General features: G+C 41.9%; 1 protein-coding gene across 1 annotated transcript; it reads right to left on the reverse strand.

Moving 5' to 3' along the window:
* Positions 1-6,507: 6,507 nt before the first annotated feature.
* Positions 6,508-20,478, reverse strand: cygb2 (cytoglobin 2). The gene is made up of 3 exons (XM_072463916.1): positions 19,939-20,478; positions 10,098-10,329; positions 6,508-7,250 (listed from the first exon to the last, which is right to left on the reverse strand). The coding sequence occupies exons 1-3, from the start codon at positions 20,148-20,150 to the stop codon at positions 7,086-7,088; spliced, it is 609 nt and encodes a 202-aa protein (XP_072320017.1). The 5' UTR covers positions 20,151-20,478; the 3' UTR covers positions 6,508-7,085.
* Positions 20,479-21,440: the final 962 nt, after the last annotated feature.

The following is a 21,440-nucleotide window of genomic DNA, read 5'->3' on the forward strand; positions in this document are numbered from 1 at the left end:
TGCCTTGCCTTGTGTATGCTGCAGTTCCAATATAATGGCAAAAAACACAAATGTTTTTCATCGGTGTTCTGTCCAGACTGTTCATTCAATAGTGACTCAAGGGGTCTCCAGTTGAGCAAATGAAACTTGTGTAAGTTGCATTTTTGTGCCAACAGCTTCTGCTAATAAAATGATGAATGTTTGTCAGCCACAGTGAACCAACAGGTGCACCAGTAGATCGAATAAATCAGACAAAATGACAGAAGACTTTGTAGTGCCACCAGTCAGTGCAGCACCTGGCTTCAGTAATAAAACGCTTTTCAATGCCCCAAAGTTATGTCTCCAATATCTCATCTTCGCCTGACAGTGACAAATGGAAGAGCGCGCGCAACCCATGGGTCTTTTTTTTAAGTGCATATGACAGATGTTTCTGTTTTTTTAATTATTACTTCATTTGGATAACACTTGTGCTGGTTTTCCCCAGCCTCAGTTCTTCCACACAACCGTCACTTTGATTTGTGACTAGGCTGGCAAATGTTAATGTGTACAATGTATTTTTTCACAGTTAGGGTAAGGTTAGGGTGAGGATCAGGGTTACTTTAGGAGCAGTTCATATTGGTTAAAGTTAGGGCCTTGGGACAGTGTAATCCAATAAACCTTTTCAAATGCCAACATCTGGGAAAGAAGAAAAGAGCAGCCTATGACATACATATAGAGACATATGTAACCGAGGCACAAAGGAGGACTTTTTGTTCTGGAGGTGGTATTTCCTGCATATCAAACATGGCACCCAGACAGAATTAAGCTAGTTAATTTCCGGTGTCCTGGAGCCAGGCAAAGCAGACGAGCCAAACTGGCAGCTGGGACCACGAGTGGGCCTCACACACTGAATTGGTCAAATGAATACTTACAGGCAATAAGTGCAGAGGAAGGAAAGCAATAAGGAAGTAAATCAGGAAAGGCAGATCAGTTTGTGAAGAAGCAACTCCAATGCTTTTAGACGTGTGAGCCGTTTGTACTCATGGACCAGGGCTATTCAATTGGCGGCCTGCGTGCCAAATCAGGGCGACTAAGTAATAATGGTCCGGCCCATCATGGTAAAATGGGCCATGGGCTTGACCATAATACCGGTAAGCTGCGTTTGTCTTTAGTGTACTATGTTAGCTCTGTTATTAAGTACCCTCCTGTACTATTCCTTTAACATCAATCGAATCAGATGTTGTCATGACATTTATATTCAAGACTTTGACGTCCTGGTCCAGATTTTGTGGTCTAGTCCTGTTCAAGATATTGTTTAAGCCTGATGTGACCGACAATATGTGAAGTCTTTGTTCAGGACTAGGTCTAATTCTAAATCTGCTGCCATGATCTAATCAAGTCTGGTTTTTGCTTAGTCCTGCTTTAGTACAACATCTGAATCTTTTTCTCCGCTGCGTTAGTATATTATTGTTGATTTATTTATTTTTGATTTACTTCAGTCAAATAATAGATTTATGTTTAATCGTACTATTACGAGTTGTTTATACATAGTGGATATAGATATTCAAAATTGTATTCCGGCCCACAGACAATGGCCCTCTTAAACATCTGGCCCCGTGGAAAATATAATTGAATAGCCCGGTCTTAGATGTGACATGAGCATTTCTGATTAGGCCCTTTGACTTGATCTTTACTTGCGTATACATTGCTTCAAACAAACATTGTTTTCAATGTTCAAGGGTAACATTGTGTTAGGGCTAGCTGCTAGTTCATTTTTGTTAACTGATTAGCAATTAATATTACGCATTTGTAAATGATGAATTCATTTTTTGATTTGAGTTAATGATTAAGAAACAATTTTAAATTCTTGTTATTCTAAAGTTGCTTTTCACTGTTGCCCTTCGAGGCAACTGTTGTGATTTTGGGTGCTGCAAAAATACATTTGATTTAATTATGTGTTTTTTTAAGGCATTAAATTATAACGTCAGTTGGTGAAAGAAATATTGTTATTCTTTCTGTGACCGTCCCTTTGGAGATTGGGACTTGCCAGGGGCAACTATTAAATATTTATTATCAATATTATAGCTCCATATGAGATGTTATTTATTGTGTAAGCAACATTAGTATATGTTTTAAACATATTTTAATTAAAATAATCATAGTTGCTGATATAATTTGCTCATTCACATATGAATGCATTATCTTTCAGTTCTTATTAATTTAAGTAAGTAAGTATTTTTGTAGTTCCCCCGGACTCTAGAGGAGGCACTGACATCAATCAAAAGAGAGTCAAACCCCAAAGGTATTTTTCAAGTGATGAAATATAAAGTAATATTTTCCAGAGTGTCAATGACTGGCAAGGAACAAGTCGTTCCTGGTTAAAATGACCTCCCCCCCTTTCACGGGGGCCTATTGCTCACATTTGTACAGAGAGGTCGATATTGAACGTCAGAATCTTGACATTACTGGTCAAATGTGCCAAATGTCCATTGAGATGCATTAGCAAATAGCAAGATAGCTGTCATCTATTTCCAAGAGCATGCAACTGATGTCTTTGTGGTATATTTGGTTTTGTAATAGCATTTAGCTCAAAGATAAATTCAATACCAGATACGGCCAAGTCCTATTTTGTCTAAATTGTGAATCACATCAAGCCCTCAACTAAAAGACGTCCGGTTTGAATCCCAGGCTGAAAAAATGCATATAGATTGTCACATACGGTAATTAGACGATGAGTCAATTTTTGGTAGATATCTTTTTATTTACGGCTGTGTATTTTTTCATCAGGATTTGTGAAGATACAGGACTGGGATAGTCTGTGCAAACATGCTCGACAACATTACAAAGCTAACATTACTGCACTCCATCCTACCAACACCGCAGTAAACACTAACAGACTCAAATTGATTATAATTACAGGCTGTATTCAACTACATCTTTTAGATATATTTAGAAAAATATAAAGTCCTACTTTTTAAAGTGACGAAACACATCCACATAGGCGGTGATTAGGAAGGAACAGGTGTAATTTGGTATAATGGAGATAATGGTGTTTTATAGTTGTGGGGTTATGGTCATGCAGTGTCATGTCCTGCCTGGTCACCTTAATGCAGGGGCACGTGTGAGCGTGTGTCTGTGATTGGGCTGTGAACACACATAATAAGAGAGGAAAAACATGATCAAACAACCGGCTGCTAAACAATGAAAAATCTCTCCCCAAAGACATTCACGCCATGCACCTGCTTGTCTACATGGAGTTGCTAGAATGTATGGCATTAATCATATCTATTTCCATAGAAACCAACAATCGATAACACCTGGCCACGTTACAGGTCAGATCTGTGGAGACGTGACCCCGCTCACAGCATGTTTTTCCAAGGTATTTGGAGCATTTAAAGTACCGTGACACAACTGCAATACAGATACATTTAAAGCCATATCCTGTGGAACATTCCAATAACATCTCCATAGAGACAAGCAGGTGGCGGACTCCACACCAGAAAAGTGCATCTGTAATAAACAATATGTCAAAGGCAGCTCTGGATCTGAACAGCCTCAAAGGAAAGTTGTAGTGTAGAGTGGGAAAAGTTTATGAGCAGCAGCAGCAACTTTACAACAGAGCAGAGTAACATAAACCCAAACAGCTTCACTTGAGCTTTGTTTAACTGTAGTAGGCTGTCGAAGAATGTATTAACAGGAAGATATTTATCCGGCTACAAGAGGTCACACGTTTTGTGCTACTTCCAAGCCTACATAAAAGACGCCATTAAATCAGCAATAACATGTAAGTTATCCTGCTGTCATTGGATTTAATAAATCTTTGTCAAGTTGTCACAGTGACTACTTTGCATGTTTGTTTATACTACCAGAAAATGTGCATATGAATGAGTTATAAATAGTTCATAAATGCCATGATGTATTTTGTTAAATAATTGATACAGTAGGTGCCAGCTCTCTTATTGGGAGGTTTTTATGTCCAGGTAGCATACGCATTATCATTATGTCTCATTATATCTGGAATCCTAATCAAAAATAACTCTCTTGACTTGCTCTTTGTGAGACTCATAAGCATTACAGTTAGAGCATGGCTATAGACCATCTGCCCCATCATAATAATTCACTGATGCAACCTTTGCATGGGCAAAGGGAAACTACAGTAGATGCTCAATGGCCCAACGAGAGGAGAGCAGACTCATTACATCCTCATTAATGCCAGATGCCAATGCTGAGGGGCGTCAGATGGGAGATACAGGACGTCACAGGGCCAGATGCAAACTGCAGATTGGATCAAATGTCCATCCTAAGCAGATTTGTTTAGGATGCGATAGACTCGCAGATGGAGATGCCGACTGCTGTGCGTGCTTTCCAAAGCTACTAATTACTGGAGCACTAGTGAGAAGATGCGTGAGGTTAAGTGAGGTACTGACTTCAAAGAGACTGGAAATGAGGTAGCTATAAGGAAGAAAGTATGGATCATAAGCAAGGAATCTGTTGTCAATATACAAATGACCATTTCAAGGAGTTAGGAAAGAAAGAAATGACAAAAAACATTGCTTACTTTACATCAGTTCAATGTATTTTTCATTTTCTTTGAGTAAGATTTGAGCAAATAAGTAAATTAGCAATAAACATGCTTGATGTGAGGGTTTTGGCGTTTAAGTTCAATACTCCTGAACTAACAAGTAACATTTAAGCTTTGTGCCAGTTTGAAAGATTTATTTTGTATAATACTAGGGATGTCAAGCTTATTTGGTTAGAACAAAATAATAATAATTGTGACATTTTTAGAAGCAAAGGCTGTTTTAGTCACATTTAACTTTATTTCGTAAAGCTGGTCACAAACTTGAGGAGTAGTTACATGTTAGACAATGGGAATGAAAGAAAAGTAAAGATTTCATTAATTGTGAATAATCGTTAAATTGTGATGATTTTTCTCACAATAATCGTAACTCTAAAATTTTATATTGTGATTGTGATTTTGCCCAATCAGGAAGAGAGGCAGGGAGAGCAGAGACTTTTGTGGTAAATCTAAATGGAAACTTTTGTTACACAAGTTATGCATGTAAAGTTTTTTATCAAAGAAATCTGTATAAAATAGTCCACGACAAAAAGGTTACTTTAAGGTGAAAGCATTCAGTTCCTTCCTCCTGGTCTTAGACCACCAGTATGAGATCCTAAACCTTTAATGGGTCCTTAAAGGCCTCGCATCTTATTGAGTGGATCTGAGAACGTAAACTAAGCGACAGTCAAGTAAATATTAGCATTGAAGTCTTATAGCAGGCCTGTGTGTCTATCTGTCCTTGTGCCACTTTAACAACTGTATTTTTGCTTGGAAAAAATGGATGGAAAAGCAATAGAAAATATATAAAAATCTTGTTCATGTTTTGGAGCAAATCAGCCCTCTTTAAAATGTCTGCATCAAAAAAGCCAAATGAGTATACACGCTTGCCCACTTCACACTTTACAAACAGCACATCTGCAAATTTAAACGAGACATTAAGAGCTTATACGTGTGTGAGATCTGCAAGTCTCCTAACCATACTGATATAGCATAAGACACTAGGGATATACAGTGAATAAGCTTTATAATAACAGTCTGCAGCTCCATGGTCCCATAGTCAGGGCATAAACTACAATAACTGCCCCACCAACAGTGTAAAAATCATTCTTTGTCTAAACATTTGGAAAGCTACATGACAAATAAAATTAAGGGTGGTCAAGCTGAAATATGTTACACTTAATAAAGTAAAGGTTGTGTCAGGAAAAATCAAAACAATCTTCATGTAAAGCCATATATATATTGTACAGTTTTTTATTTGTCACAGATTGAGATCGTCATAAGAGAATTAGGAAAAAAACACTATATAAAACTATAGCTTATGCTGAATACGTTAAAAGCTAGAAACACACATTTGAGGGTATGATTGAGAAAATGTACAGCAACAAGCAAGCGTACTTTTGAATATCTTTGTATTATACTGTTTTCAGAGTCTCAATAAATACAAAGACAATTTCATTGAGTAGGCTAAAGATTATGCTTTTTAAACTACCACCATTGTTGTTTGCGAGATTGTGTAAAAGTAATACATTTCCATAACAAAGGTGATCAGTTCATTTCTAGCTCATTAATTGTTTCTTCATTACTGGTGTATATTGTAACCTATAGAGGTAATGGATTTACATCCACAGTGATGGGAAAAATGTATGTGGTTACAAGCATATTTCAATTATTCTTACATAATGTAGTCACTTGACTGTTGACATTGGCCAAACAGGGTTTTTTTTTGTCCCGTCTTAGATTTGGTGCTGTTTACATTAAGTAATGCACTGCTTGATTTAGTGTGAAATGAGAACACCTCAAAAAGGCTCACTAAACATCTTAGTTAAAGTTAATTTAGCAAAATTTAAACTGACAATAAGCAATTCTATTATAGTCACTATGAGTCCAATCAGTGAGGTTAAAACTTTTTCTTTTCTTTTTTTGCAAATTGGTGAAATTTGAGTTTTTATTTTGAGGAGTATTGTAGAGTATTATAAGCAGGACTTTGCAACCAAAGGAGACCAGTTCGGGCTGTCTGCAGCTAATAATAAAGTATTCTAATTCTTGTCAACGGGGAAGGAAGAGCTGAAAGAAGTGCTCTGATTGGCTGCGACTGGGTGGTCCACCTCAGCTTCCCTCTCCATCTAAAAAAGCTGCTCTAAAGCCCATTTACTTGCCTGAAAATAAATGCATGCACAGAGGGTTTGTTTGAGCTAGGGACAATTTAGAATCCTACTTTCTGCTTTCATTGTTTGAAAACCAAGTACCCCAGCTTTAAGCTAAGTGACATCGTCACTTTGCATTGAACAAAATAAATAATATACCAAAATAGCCATTATAATTACATTAAAGCTAATAATACCAAGGATTTTGTCCCACTCGAAAGGGTGTGTTCAGAATGTAGGGCTACAGTGTAAGTGAAACAGAGCAATGACCAGAGCACCATACGTGACCAAATAAAATAAAAGTAAATTTATCTCATTCATAACGGCACCAAACCACACTGAGCCTCTCCCGATCCATTCACACTTTACACAAATTCATCTGATTTGACGCGTTTCTGAGTCCACTGTACAGCTATATCTCTTTAGACGGCGGAGCTGGAAACCTTGAGCCAGCCCACCTCCGTGTACGCTCCGGTCACATGCCAGTACACGGCGCCCATCAGTTTGGACCACACCAGCTGCACCTCTTCAGTGAAGCATTCAGGGTAATCCTCCGACAGCACCTCCAGCATCACGCCACTTAGGATCTAGGAAGCAAAATGTTGAAAAACAGTGGAGTCATAGAGGATAACAGATCATGCATTGTACTGTTTGTGGCTGTCATAAAGGAAATTATATAAAACTAATACAATAAAAAGGGTATGTGCAAAAGAACATACAAAAAATATGAATGAACAGAGCAAATTCTTCATTTTTGCAGAAATGTAGGCAAGACAGGTGAGAATTGAAAATGATAAAGTTTAACATGAAAGTGGTTTGTGGACGGTTGGTAGAGAGGAATCAAAATGATAATGTGGCACAGGAAGGAACAGAGAAATAGGGATTTTTTTAAGTGGGAAATGGGCCGTGGTGTCATACATAAATTAAAGGAGTAGATATCAATAACAAGTGTAGAGGAAAAAATGTCCTGTACTGTTATAATTCAAATGCACCATCATATCTGTTTCTGTATCAGTTTCATAATTTGAACCCTGTCAATCTTTTTTATTTAACTTTTTGCACATGTTTCTGTGTTTACTTGGACACAAATTGCATCAAATTTCTAAACCACATCTTCACTTTCAGAAGCAACGAATCATATTATGTTGTTCAGCCTGGATGTGCTGGATAATCTGTATTAAAGGAGATATGCTTTTTCAGGTATTGAACTATAACACATTTTGTTCATTCTTAACTGCAGTATTGATCTAAACCTGTTTTTACATTTTTGAATAAACTAATGAGGAAGGTGTGAGGAAACACAGCTGATTTTGCATAATGTATCCCCTTTAAAAGCACACACCTCACCCGGCTCGGACACCGAAAGGATTGACAGACTGTTATTTTTTGATTCTGTGTGTGGTGGTGCGTGGCCGTTCTGAGTTGGTGAAGTGCTTTGTCTGGTTAATTCAGATAACGAACAAGACTTTGGCACGCTAACTTGGGGCACATGGTTGCAGAGCGGTTAATGTTCTGGCCTCCCAATAAGGAGATCATGGCTTAAATTTTAGGGTCTAACCAACATCACATGATCTGTGTGGAGTCTGCATGTCCTTCTCGTGTTACCTTCCACCGTCCAAAGACATGTACCGTATTTTCCGGACTACAAGTTGCACCTTATTTCATAGTTTTGGCTGGGGTGCGACTTATATTTATATTTATACTTATATACTTATACTCCGGAGCGACTTATAGGTGATATTATTTGTTATTTTCACACTTGCAACCGCATTTCATACTCCAGTGCAACTTATATATGTTTTTTCTCTATTATACATTTTTTGGCTTCTGCGACTTATACTCCGGTGCAACTTATAGTCCGGAAAATACAGTATGTGTTAGGTCAACTGGCAAATGTTTTTAAAAAAATGCCTCTAGTAAAATGAATGTGAGACTGAGTGGTTTGTCTAAGACCCAAAGTCACTGGGATAGACTCTAATCACCCGCAACCCTTAAAAAAAATGTATGAATGTGATGATTGTTCTTTGGTGGATTGCTGCCTCCGACTCTCTGAGGCGATCCGCTCCAGCAGAAGAGCAGTACTTTTGGTTTTGTGTATGACTATGACTGCAAATGGATGAAAACGCGAATCGAGTGTACTGCAGCCTCCTATTAACGCAAACATCTTCTGTACAGTCTTCTCTTACTTGCTCAAGTAATTATCTGATTCAATTCAAGGCTTTCTTAATGAGGAGGCCTTTAGAAAAAATAAATCCCTCTTTTTTAAGGCCACCAAATGGTATTGAATTCTCTCTGAAAAGTCAGCGGTACAGTGGGAAAGAGATTTGTGAGGCGAGGTTACCACTGGAAACATTGTAATAGCTTTACTTGTAATAGACTTTGGTTTATCCTCAATGTTCACTTTTTGTGCCTATTTCAATATATTTTATTATTAGTCACTAACTGTCAAAAACTATAACCAAATAGTAATGATGACGGATGAATGTCAGGCCACTTGGTGGATCCACAGTTTTTTAAGGCAAGATCCTTCTGTTTTTGTCAGCTCTTTGTATAAATGCAGAAATGACCTCATAAATTATAGGAATATACTCCATAGCATGTTCTGAAATGCCCATAGTCTAACATTGAAGTGGTGGCTTGAATTTAAATTTGCCTCTGTTAAAACGTTCAAAATGCAGATATTTCTGGTCAATATCGCTGTAAAATATAAAACTGGATCAATATAAAATAGACTATGGTGAAAAAATATGTAATTTGCTACTGTTTGAGGCAGTGACAACCTTTTTAAGATTTTAAATCACAAGATTAATCTGGCAGCCACCAGTCCATGTTACGAGCCAGGTCTGTGGAGAGGAAATCTTCTAGAAAGGATGCACACTTTTTCTAGATATTTTTGCGCACTATAAACATTTATGAAATATTTTTATTTTTTTATTTTTTTCAAGTCTAGTTGAAATGTTATGCAGTATAGCTTTGACAATGTGTTATTTAAGATGATGCAGCTTGTTGTGGAAAACATTTGATGATGTAATCTAATGTAAGGAGATGTTTAAACTGAAATGGTGTTTTGTATTGATGTACGTTTCTAGAAAACCTTGGGTTTGTAAATGGATAACAAGGATAAAAGTGTACAAACGGAGTTCTTGTTATTGTAATCTCAAGGACATGTTCTCAACATCCTATATTATATGGTGATATACGCTGTTCATCCACTCTCAGCACAGAAACAGAGAAAAGCTGCAAAAATGTCTGTGTGCCAGTCATAAGAGAAAGTCATATCTACAGGTTAAATGTGGCAAGGCTGAAGGCTCGATGGATTTTACACCTGAAGCTTGGATTAATACATTTTGTGAGGGGATTCTATTCTTGATCTACAATGGAAGCAGCAAAATTAACAAGTTTTCCATCTGCAGACAGTGGCAGATGGTTCTCACCTTAAAATACACTGGCTCCACTTTGTGCTTGAGCGCGTGTGCCTTCCCGACCAAGGCCAGCACAGACGACACTTTCTCTGCGTCGTGAAGGTTCTCTACCACGGTGTTGATGGCATTCATCACTCTGCGGGCGTGCTGTCTCAGCTGAGTGCTCTTCTCCATCTCATCAGGGTCCTGCATGTCCTGGAACTGGCTGAAGTACTGTTTGGCGGATGGAAAGTTTACAAAGAATCTGGAGAAGGCACAGAAATTCAGAGAAAAAACAAAAAAAACATTGTGATACTGGGAAGCTGCATCTCAATTTCTGTCAACCCATATTCTTATCTAAAGTCATTCAGTTCACATTAGCCATTTCCATCACTGAAAAGCTCTACTTCTCCCCCGGCTACTATAATAATCAGTCGGATAGCGGCAATGTGAAATGCAGACTCGCCTGGACTCCTGTCAATCAGCTTTCAGCTATGCAGATAACAGCTTTCAATAGTTGGTCTGAGCCGAGTCCACTCCACTCCAACAGTTTAAAATGCCAGCTTTGGACTTTTAAAGTAGCTTTTACTGAAGAATGTTAATCAGAAATTTGAAGGACAGCCACAAAATAATTGAGTGAAAAAAATACCAGGTTTTGGGGGGCACAGCGGGTAGCACGCTCATTTCACAGTAAGAAGGTCCTGGGTTTGATTCCTGATCCCGAATGGGGCCTTTCTGTGTGACGTTTGCATGTTCTCCCTGTGTCTGTGTAGGTTTCCTCCAGCTACTCCAGTTTCCCCTTGACACTAGAAACATGCACAATAGGCTCCTCCCCTCTGTGGCCAGGACATGTACTTTGCTGAAATGTATCACAATGATTTAGTGAGTATCCATCCATCTTCTGCCGCTTTATCCGGGGCCGGTTCGCGGGGGCAGCAGTCTGAGCAGGGACTCCCAGACCTCCTTCTCCCCAGACACTTCCTCTAACTCCTCCGGGGGGATCCCGAGGCGTTCCCAGGCCAGCCGAGAGACATAGTCTCTCCAGCGTGTCCTGGGTCTTCCCCGGGGCCTCTTCCCGGTGGGACATGCCTGAAACACCTCCCGAGGGAGGCGCCCAGGAGGCATCCGGAACAGATGCCCGAGCCACCTCAGCTGGCTCCTCTCGACGTGGAGGAGCAGCGGCTCTACTCTGAGCTCCCCCCGTGTGGCCGAGCTCCTCACCTTATCTCTAAGGGAGCGCCCAGCCACACAGCGGAGGAAACTCATTTCGCCCGCTAGTATCTGCGATCTTGTCCTTTCGGTCATTACCCAAAACTCATGACCATAGGTGAGGGTAGGAACGTAGACCGACCGGTAAATAGAGAGCTTTGCCTTTCGGCTCAGCTCCCTCTTCACCACAACGGTCCGATGCAGCGACTGCATCACTGCAGCCGCTGCACCGATCCGCCTGTCGATCTCACGCTCCATCCTTCCCTCACTCGTGAACAAGACCCCGAGATACTTGAACTCCTCCACTTGGGGCAAGGACACCCCACCCACCCGGAGAGGGCAAGCCACCTTTTTCCGGTCGAGAACCATGGCATCGGATTTGGAGGTGCTGATTCTCATCCCAGCCGCTTCACACTCGGCTGCAAACCGTCCCAGTGCATGTTGCAGGTCCGGGTTTGATGGAGCCATCAGGACAACATCGTCTGCAAACAGCAGAGATGAGATCCTGTGGTCCCCAAACCGGACACCCTCCGACCCCTGACTGCGCCTAGAAATTCTGTCCATAAAAATTATGAACAGAACCGGTGACAAAGGGCAGCCCTGGCGGAGTCCAACATGCACTGGGAATAGGTCTGACTTACTGCCGGCAATGCGAACACAGCTCCTGCTCCGGTCATACAGGGACCGGACAGCCCTGAGCAAAGGGCCCCGGACCCCGTACTCCCGGAGCACCCCCCAAAGGACACCCCGAGGGACACGGTCGAAAGCCTTCTCCAGATCCACAAAGCACATGTGGACTGGTTGGGCAAACTCCCATGAACCCTCGAGCACCCGATGGAGGGTATAGAGCTGGTCCAGTGTTCCACGACCGGGACGAAAACCACTCTGCTCCTCCTGAATCCGAGGTTCGACTATCGGTCGGATTCTCCTCTCCAGTACCTTGGAATAGACCTTACCCGGGAGGCTGAGGAGTGTGATCCCTCTGTAGTTGGAACACACCCTCCGGTCCCCCTTCTTGAACAGAGGGACCACCACCCCGGTCTGCCAGTCCAGAGGCACGGTCCCCGAACGCCACGCGATGTTGCAGAGACGTGTCAACCAAGACAGTCCTACAACATCCAGATACTTTAGGTACTCAGGGCGGATCTCATCCACCCCCGGAGCCCTGCCACCGAGGAGTTTGCGAACAACCTCAGTGACTTCAGCTTGGGTGATGGATGAGCCAGCCTCCGAGTCCCCGGTCTCTACTTCCTCTTCGGAAGACGTGACTGAGGGATTAAGGAGATCCTCAAAGTATTCCTTCCACCGTCCGACGACATCCCCAGTCGAGGTCAGTAGGCCTCCACCCGCACCGTAAACGGTGTTGGTGAGACACTGCTTCCCCCTCCTGAGGCGCCGGACGGTTTGCCAGAATTTCTTTGGTGCCGACCGATAGTCCTCCTCCATGGCCTCCCCGAACTCCTCCCAGGCCCGGGTTTTTGCCTCTGCGACAGCACGAGCCGCGGCTCGCTTGGCCTGCCGATACCCGTCGATGACCTCCGGAGACCTACAAGCCAGAGTGGCCTGATAGGCCTCCTTCTTCAGTCTGACGGCATCCCTTACTTCCGGTGTCCACCACCGGGTTCGGGGGTTGCCGCCACGACAGGCACCGGAGACCTTGCGACCACAGCTCCGAGCAGCCGCATCAACAATGGAGGCGGAGAACATGGTCCACTCGGACTCAATGTCCCCAGCCTCCCCCGGGACATGGGAGAAGCTCTCCCGGAGGTGCGAGTTGAATACCCTACTGTCAGAGGGCTCCACTTTAGTGAGTATATAGGGAAATAATGTCAAGTTATGCCTCCACCTAGTGTTGCTTTGTTTTTTCTGCATTTATTTATTGCAGTTTATTTGTTTTATTTAATCTACGTGTTAGCATGAACTTTCATGGTCTAATTTTAATTGATTAATTAATTATGACTTAAGAACACATTCTTTTTTTGTCATCGGTACCACTACATTGAAGCTGCTTTTGTAAAGATCAAGAAACAAGAGCCGGAAGCCTTTTCACACATGAGGGCAACAAGGAGAGGATGGCAAACTTGAGATTTAGTCAGTCTACGGGAAACCCACTTACACAAACCAATATCTGCTCTTTGATTATCACCATCCACTACAGCACAAACTTGGGGTGATAAGGACACAGCACAGAGCCAAAAGGTGCCCAAGAATGCAGAGGGAAAGAAGAATGAAGAAAACATATCCAGAACACCCTCTAAGTTTGTGGATACACTGAATGCACTCTCAGCAAAGCAAACATAATAAAAACAAACAAAGGGAAACAGAACCTAGGATAGATTCGGTTTCTATCCTTTCTGTGTCTGGAATAAACTACAAAGGATTATTAGAAAGCCTGACATTTCTGTGCACTTTTAATTGGGTAATACGCTAAGACCGAAACTGGTTCATCCTAAGGACAGTGGAGTAACGTAGTTTACACAATCCATTGCAAGGAGCATTACATTGGAGAAACAGCCACGGGACAAAAGACTGTCAACATAGAAGCCACTCAAATTTAGCCGTGCACATTCACTTTGGAGCCACAAACCCCTCATTTGAAGACAGCGAGGTACAGATTTTAAGCAAGGAGAAGAGATTGTTTCCAAGAGGTGTGGAGGAGGCCATTTTTGTGATAAAGAGAATTGCTCTTTGAACAAAAGTGGTGGATTAAGGTTAAATTTGCTGGTTGTATCCTTTGACCTGATAAATAACAAGTGAGAAAGCAAACTAATACAATTCTAATCATGCACTTAACAGTTGGGAATGAGAATTAGACTGATCACAAGACGAATGGAATGTTCAACAAACTCAGGGTAGTTTCGGGTTATAACTCCTGAGGGCAGCTCTACTTCAGCTCGGAGCAGTATAAAGTTGAGCTTCTCAGATCAACTTAGAAATCCCCTTTGGATGGATCTTGATTATTACAATTTTCGACATTGTTTTTTTGTGAATTTGGAAAACTGACAGCATTTATCTGTAAAAAGGAAATATCATCACATTGATAATGTATGGTTATGTGGCCGTACCTTCTTGCTTATGCCCAATCTCATCAGATCTCAGAAGCTAAGCAGAACAGGGTTGGTAATTAAATGGGGAACACCATTCCGATGGCACAAAAGTGCCATCGGAAATGTCATTGTGTCCTTAGGCAAAACACTTCACCCACAATGCATAGTAAAGCTTTTTGAGTGCCTTGAAGGTGGAAAAGTGCTATACAAATACACTGTAATAGCAGTAATAATAATAAATATAGCCGCAAGCGGCAATGATCGGCCCTCGCCACGCCGCCGCCACGCCGCAAGAGGAGGGGGCGCTAACGCGCCCCAATTGTCCTTTTATTACATCTACTGCTGAATCTGTGACGCTGTCACATCTTCTCCCCTTTGTTTTACCATCAAAAAGCAATTTTATTTTGAATTCTTGGCAAAATGTGCGGCTTTGCCGCACAGACACCGTGACTCTTAGAATAAAAATGTGGATAACTTTTGATGGTCCACCCCTGAAGATGAGTCTCACCAAATTTCAGGTTAATATGTCTAACGCCCTAAGAGGAGTTCGTGAAAGTCTAAAGTGTAAACATGTTCTGGCGATTTCCCCATTGGAATAACCATAAAAAAGCATGAAAAGCCATAACAATTATGACATGGGTCTCATTGACTTTTTGATGGGGATGCCAAAATTGAGTTGTGTGTCAAATTTCATATAATTTCGCACAACTAAATATTTAACCTCCATATAAAATCTGTAGGGGGCGCTGTGGCTCCAAATTAATTTATTTCACTTCAAGTAGGTTTAAGGCAAAGAGTTTAACAACTGATTCTAATTTGACGCAATTCGGACTTTATCTGCGCAAACGGCAGAAATGTTAAATTTGGGAGATTTCTGAAATTCTTGCTACAGTTTGCGGCTTCGCCGCACAGAGACCGTGAGAAGTATCAATGTAATTTGGATAACTTTTGATGTCCCACTCCTCAGTAGCATTTTCACCAAATTTCAGCTTTTTAGGGCCACCGCCCTGGGAGGAGTTCGTAAAAGTACGACGTTTTGAAAAACTCCGAAGTCATGTTTAGCCATTTTTGAAGCAATATGGCCGACATTTGGTTGGGCGGACGGCGTTGCCGTAGTAATATTTTTTACTTCTCTTGTCACCATCTACCTCTGCGCCAAATTTCATGATTCTACGATCAGATTTTTTTTGGGTCATTTCCCATCTCTCAATGCATTTTTGGTACATTTGGGGGCGCTGACGCGCCATTTTTTTTAATTTTAGAAAAAAGAAATAGCCAGAATGTAGAGAGGCACGATTTTTAGAGGTGTGCTAATTTTTGTGACTTTTCGTCAATGTTCACTGGGTGAAAAATAGGGGGGTTGGTCCCGAGAAGAAGAAGAAGAAAGAAAGAAAGAAAGAATAATATTCTGATGCGAAAACAATGTTTCCCATTTTTCAAATATCATGAACTATACATTTTCGGAAAGCGCTCGCGCTTTCCTACCTCATGGTGTGGGTCCCTGGTCACTGACGGGTACTTTCGTTAATTTTGAGTGGGCTCCGCCCACTTTGTGTTTTTAGCCCTCTATACAGTAATAATGTTCAATTTTTGCATTACATGCTTATATGCACGGAACATGCAAGAGATGGGGAACGTATTCGTGAGCTACTTGAGTGCTTTATATGGGGATGATTCGCGGTCGTCATCCCAATTTAAAGTGCTCGTTTAGTGCGTACTTTTGCACGGGCTTCGCCCGTTTACAACGGTAAAGTTCCATTTTCCTACTAATTAGTATGCACGGGGCGTGCGTGAGTGAAGGAGTGCGTTAGTGAGTGTTTTGAAGTGGGCGAGCGCTTTGCGCTCGATTTCGTGCGCACTACGTGCGCACTTTCGCAGCCGTGCTTCGCACGGCCTTACGAGATTAATAGGCCTCTCGCCAGCTTGTGGCGCTCGGGCCTAATAATTAACATTCTTCTATTCTTCTCTGACCCACTACATGCCTTGACAGTGCTGACTGCAAGTGTCTGTACAGTGAGTTTCTCATTTGGGCCCATACATCCTTGAGATGTGAGACCAACAATACTGGGAGCTCTCATTGTGGGTAACAAGAATAATATGGACAATCAGTGGCTCTTATTCCTCTTAGATAGACATGAAAGTGCACTGCTGAGCTTCAAGAAAACACTGCTACAGCAATGTTTTCTTTGATGTTTTCTTTCATTCCTGTCCTTTTTGTGATAATAATTTTGGTAAGTGCAATTCCCTTCCACATTGTAAGGGGTTTAATTGTTGGCTATGCGTGCCTAATTGCCTATGGAGTATACAGTATATTATATTGCATTTGCATAATTATAGTAAAATCATAAACATTGTATACATTGTCCAAGTATAGTGTTAATAAATAACTCCATACTTATAGGCACATCTGCCCTGGGCTAGACTGAAGCTAATCTGTACCATCGACCCCTCTGACCACCACCATCACACACACCTTACACATAAGAAGGATGAAGAAGGAGGAATCTTAGGGACACAAAGACAACATGCACTCCAAACTGGAAGCAAACTGCTGACTTACGGGTTTGTGGCAATCACTAACCACTGAGTCACAGAAACTGCTCTATGTGAGCTTTCCAAAGGAAACATTTGTAACATTGAGGCATCATCATATGCGATGCTGGCTGATGTTTTCCTGTCAATGAAATGTGAAAAGTTTAATGTAGAGACATTAAGTTGTGTTGATGACAGACAGTAGACTGATACAGTAACTGTTTTAAAAACTGACTATGAAAGCTCCACACAGACTTTATAGATGGGTTATGAATATGTTCAAGCACAGGCAAACACAGGGTCTTTGTGTGTGAGATGAGAATAGATATTTGGTACCAGAACTAATTCTGGCACCTGCCCGTGCATTTAAATGAGGTCATCAAAGCCACGGCAACACCATTATTGTTGTGTGTTAATCACACTCAGAGTGGAACCAGAGAGAACAGGGGTGAATCACATATTTATGGGTTTGATAAGTATTTTGCTGAAAGCATTAAACAGAATGTTAGTTATTCACCTGTTTCTTGAAGGCCAGAATGTGACAAGCAATGAAAAGCTATTTACAGCCAAAAGACAGCCGAATTTAGTCTGTTGTGTAATTCTGCATGCGGGTGTTCAGAGCATTTTCCTATAAAATGATGTCGCCCATATCCCTCCAGCAGTGCTTGATACAGTCAGAAGAATAAGAGTGTGCAGTCCAGGACTGTATCGCTGCCATATGCACCACACTGCCACTGCCCCAGGAGATGCCGCTCTCTTTGGTGCAATTGCATTTGTACGCATCTGTGAGATCAACTAGGGCTATTGTCACTGTCTATTCTCTCTATGCACCCAAACAGATGGGCCGGCATGAAAATGTAAATCCTTGTTAAAAGATGCCCTGATTTTAGATTTTCAGGATTGTCATTTCTTTTCAAGTCGTTTAAATGCTCATAACATTTGGAAAATGGCTTTAATTGCATGCTTAACATGCAAAGAAATCATATAGATTGAGTTATCAACAAGGCAAAATGTACCAAAAATATTACATGACAGTTAACAGAATGAAAAAACTAAAGCACGACCTAGAGTTTGTATGCCAAGTATGGTCCTGTCTGACTGGTGAATGTTAGGCCTGAACTCAAATTCAATCATCTTTTAGTTCAGAGGCAAATGTTTCATTAAGTAGAAATAAAAAAATGCTAAACAAGTTTTCTCTTCCATGTCTTTCTCTCTTTTGTTTATTAAAGGATTGTTTTGGCCCGTAGAATTTTATTAGGCTGAAAATAAGATAAAAGGACATGCAGTAAATGGTCTGAGCCAGGATTCAAACTCATGACACTGCAGCCGTCTGCACATGAAGCCTGGCATGTGTGCTGCCACCTCAACCACTAGACCACCGGGCAGCACTGCATGTCTTTCGTATTGGTTTGTTGTTAACGAGCTCTATACTCTATTCTATTTGTAACAGTTTAATTGGTAAGGCATCATAGGAAAAATGTTCTCATCCTGCCGCTATCAGCACAACATGAGCTGTTCTTGGCGGTTTATGAAGAGAAATGTTTTTTTTAAAGTATATCTCTACGGTAATTATAGTGTCTATATATTGCCTTTATAACAATTAAGTAAAAGATTAAGTCCTTCTATTCTAATATGCCTCTTTGCCTTACTGTATGTCATAAATGTACAGCACTTGGCCGTCTGACATAACTGACTTCCTATGGATCCTCCTTCTAAGTGACAGAATGATGACATGAAGAAGAATGCCATGTTTTCATCAAAGGCGGAAAAATGAGGCAAATTAGAGAACGTAAGATGTGTTGGGGAAGGCGGCGTGTGCAGAAGACTCGACTGATATCAGGTCTTGTGAGGGAGACGTCGAAGTGCCAAAGCTTGTAGCTGTCAGCCTCAGATAAGAGACATTATTCCCAGTGGTTGTGCCCCTTTTCACTTTCCTGGGGGGGTTCCTGTCACCCCCAAAACTAGAAATCCTTTTGCTTCAGTCACGTCGGTCGCCTTGACAACCACATGTGGCCTGTTTCATCCAACCCTCTCAGGTTTTCTGGTTGCAGGGGGACACTTAAGTCACCGTGTACAAGTTGTGCGTGAAACTTGTAATCAAAGGGGGTATAGGATTTTATTTTTTGATTAAAAGTGCAAAGTAAGGAAATATTTGGAGAGCTTTACACATTTTTATTATAGGAGCATCCTCATAGCAACCAATTCTAAAAAAAAAAAAAGTACATTGTATTCCCTTGACCTTCAATTTTATGCTTTCTGTGTCAGTTCTGCTAACTTTGATCTTACACGTTGCCTTTGTTCAGAGCCTTTCTTCAAAAGCCAAGCTCATATTTTTGACTTTGGTTCAAGAATCCTGCAAGTTCAATTTCTGAAACGAATCCTGCGGTGGAATAGAAGAGTTGTGACAATAGCATTTGATGTTAAGTTTGATCCATTTGTCAAGCCACAATCACATATCACAGTTCAAAACAAGGTGCCTGTACACAAACATGTAAATAAAGCATTTGTCCTGCGCAGGCAACATGGGTTTCAGTGCTGAAGCATGAAGAATGAATTCCACCAACACACAACAGTGACAATGGCGTGAAAAAGAGGATTTTTAAAGGTTTAGTGGCAGAACTGGCTGTTCCTGCAGCACATCTGAAACAATTGGGTTTTGGTGAGAGGTGCTCATTGATGCGTTTGCTCAATCTGAAGCTTATATTGAGGGGATATTGAAACACACAGTTGCATTACAACAGTAGCATTACAAAAATATTGGAAAAGGAGAAAAGAGAGGCAAAAGGAGGGCAAAATAAAGCATGGGATTGCATTGTTATACACCTAACAAGGCAGCCAAAATGTATTGCTCATATTACAAAATGCATATGGTTATTTGAAATTATCATGAAGAGAAAAGCTCCAAATTCATTTAAGTTCATGCTTTAGATGCATCCATTTAGAACAATATGATGCTGTCTTTAAGCCATTTGCATATGAGGGAACTTCAGAACTACTTTTCGAGTGTTGAAATCCTTAATGTCGCACCTCTGAGACTCAAGCTCTCCACACACTGATGACAGGTGATTTTTACCGCTGTCACTCACCGGATCAGCACTGACACTCCCACGTCCTCGCAGTTTTTGTAAGCCAAACCCCACGTGTCCTGGATGATCTCGGTCTCCGCGTCGGACAGCGGCTCAGCTCTTTCTGGGCGGTCGTCATCCCCGCGGTCCATGATGAGCCCGTTGTCCCCGCGGACGAGCTGCGGAGGAGGCGGAGGTGAGGGTGGTGGAGGGGGGGACTCCCTGCGTGACATCCTCCTGCGGCGCAGCAGCCCGGAGGCTCCCAGCAGCGCGCGGGGCAGGTAGGGCGCAAGGGAGGGGGGAAGGGACACGGACAGCTGAGACCCCACGGCGGGAGCGAGAGTGAAGCCTCTGGAGAAAAAGAGTAGACACGGGTGGAAGGAGACTGTGGGGCGCGTGTGAGAGAGACACTCGCGGTGCGTAAAAGTACATGCACAAATAGAGATCCTCCGGTGCGCTCCTATCAATTCATGTGAAACTTGAGTTATCTACTCCTTCTCCTGGGCTTCCAGAGGTGCAGCTCCGCTCAGAGCTGCGGGACAAACGGGAGAGCGACGAGGACCCGCGGAGAAGAGGGAGCGCAACAAGACATGGATGTGGGAGAGGGGGAGAGTTAGGGTCTACACGCCCACTACCCCCCTCTCTTCATCTCCCTTCATCTCTCTTTCTTTCTTTCTCTCTCTCTCTCTCTCTCTCTCTCTCTCTCTCTCTCTGTTTGTCTTTGGTTTGTCATCTCTCTTTCATTTATTAATTAATTCAGTCTCTCTCTCTTTTCTTTCTTACTCTTTCAGTGCACCCAGGTTGTATCATTTAAGATAAGATATTCCTTTATTGTCCACACATGGGGAAATTTCATTGTTGCAACGCAGGTAGACACAGAGGTAGATACAGGGGAAAAGAACAGATAACTTATAGGAAGTTTGAAAAACACTCTCAATAGAAGAACTCTTATAAACAAAAACTCCTATAGACAAAACCTCCCATTTCCTAACAAGGGATGGAGGGGAAAAATAATAAAGATAAAATAAATAAATAAATACCATTGCATGTGATCACGACTGCAATTGCACATGAATATGTGTCACGACAGTAATTGCACATGAATTGCACATGAATCACGTGAATATGACAGTATTGCGAGTGTTCAGGACTAACAGTGTTTGCTATAAAGTCTGACAGCAGCAGGAAGAAAAGACCTGTGAAACCTCTCCTTCACACAGCGAGGGTGGATCAGTCTGTCACTGAAGCTGCTCTCCAGAGTGGACAGAGTGTCCTGCAGAGGGTGACACTCATGGTCCAGCATAGATGTGAATCTAGCCAGGACCCTTCTGTCCCCCACCTCCTGCACCGAGTCCAGAGCGCAGCCCAGGACGGAGCTGGACATCTTGATGACTTTGTCCAGCTTATTCCTCTCCCTCTCTGTGATGCTGCTGCTCCAGCAGGCCACACCGTACAGGAGGGCTGATGCCACCACAGAGTCGTAGAAGGTCTTCAGGAGTGGCCCTGTCACTCCAAAAGACCTG

Source organism: Eucyclogobius newberryi, unplaced genomic scaffold (assembly GCF_026437365.1).
Source record: "Eucyclogobius newberryi isolate DKJ021-1_F unplaced genomic scaffold, fEucNew1.0.hap1 SCAF_4, whole genome shotgun sequence".
Taxonomy (NCBI): domain Eukaryota; kingdom Metazoa; phylum Chordata; class Actinopteri; order Gobiiformes; family Gobiidae; genus Eucyclogobius; species Eucyclogobius newberryi.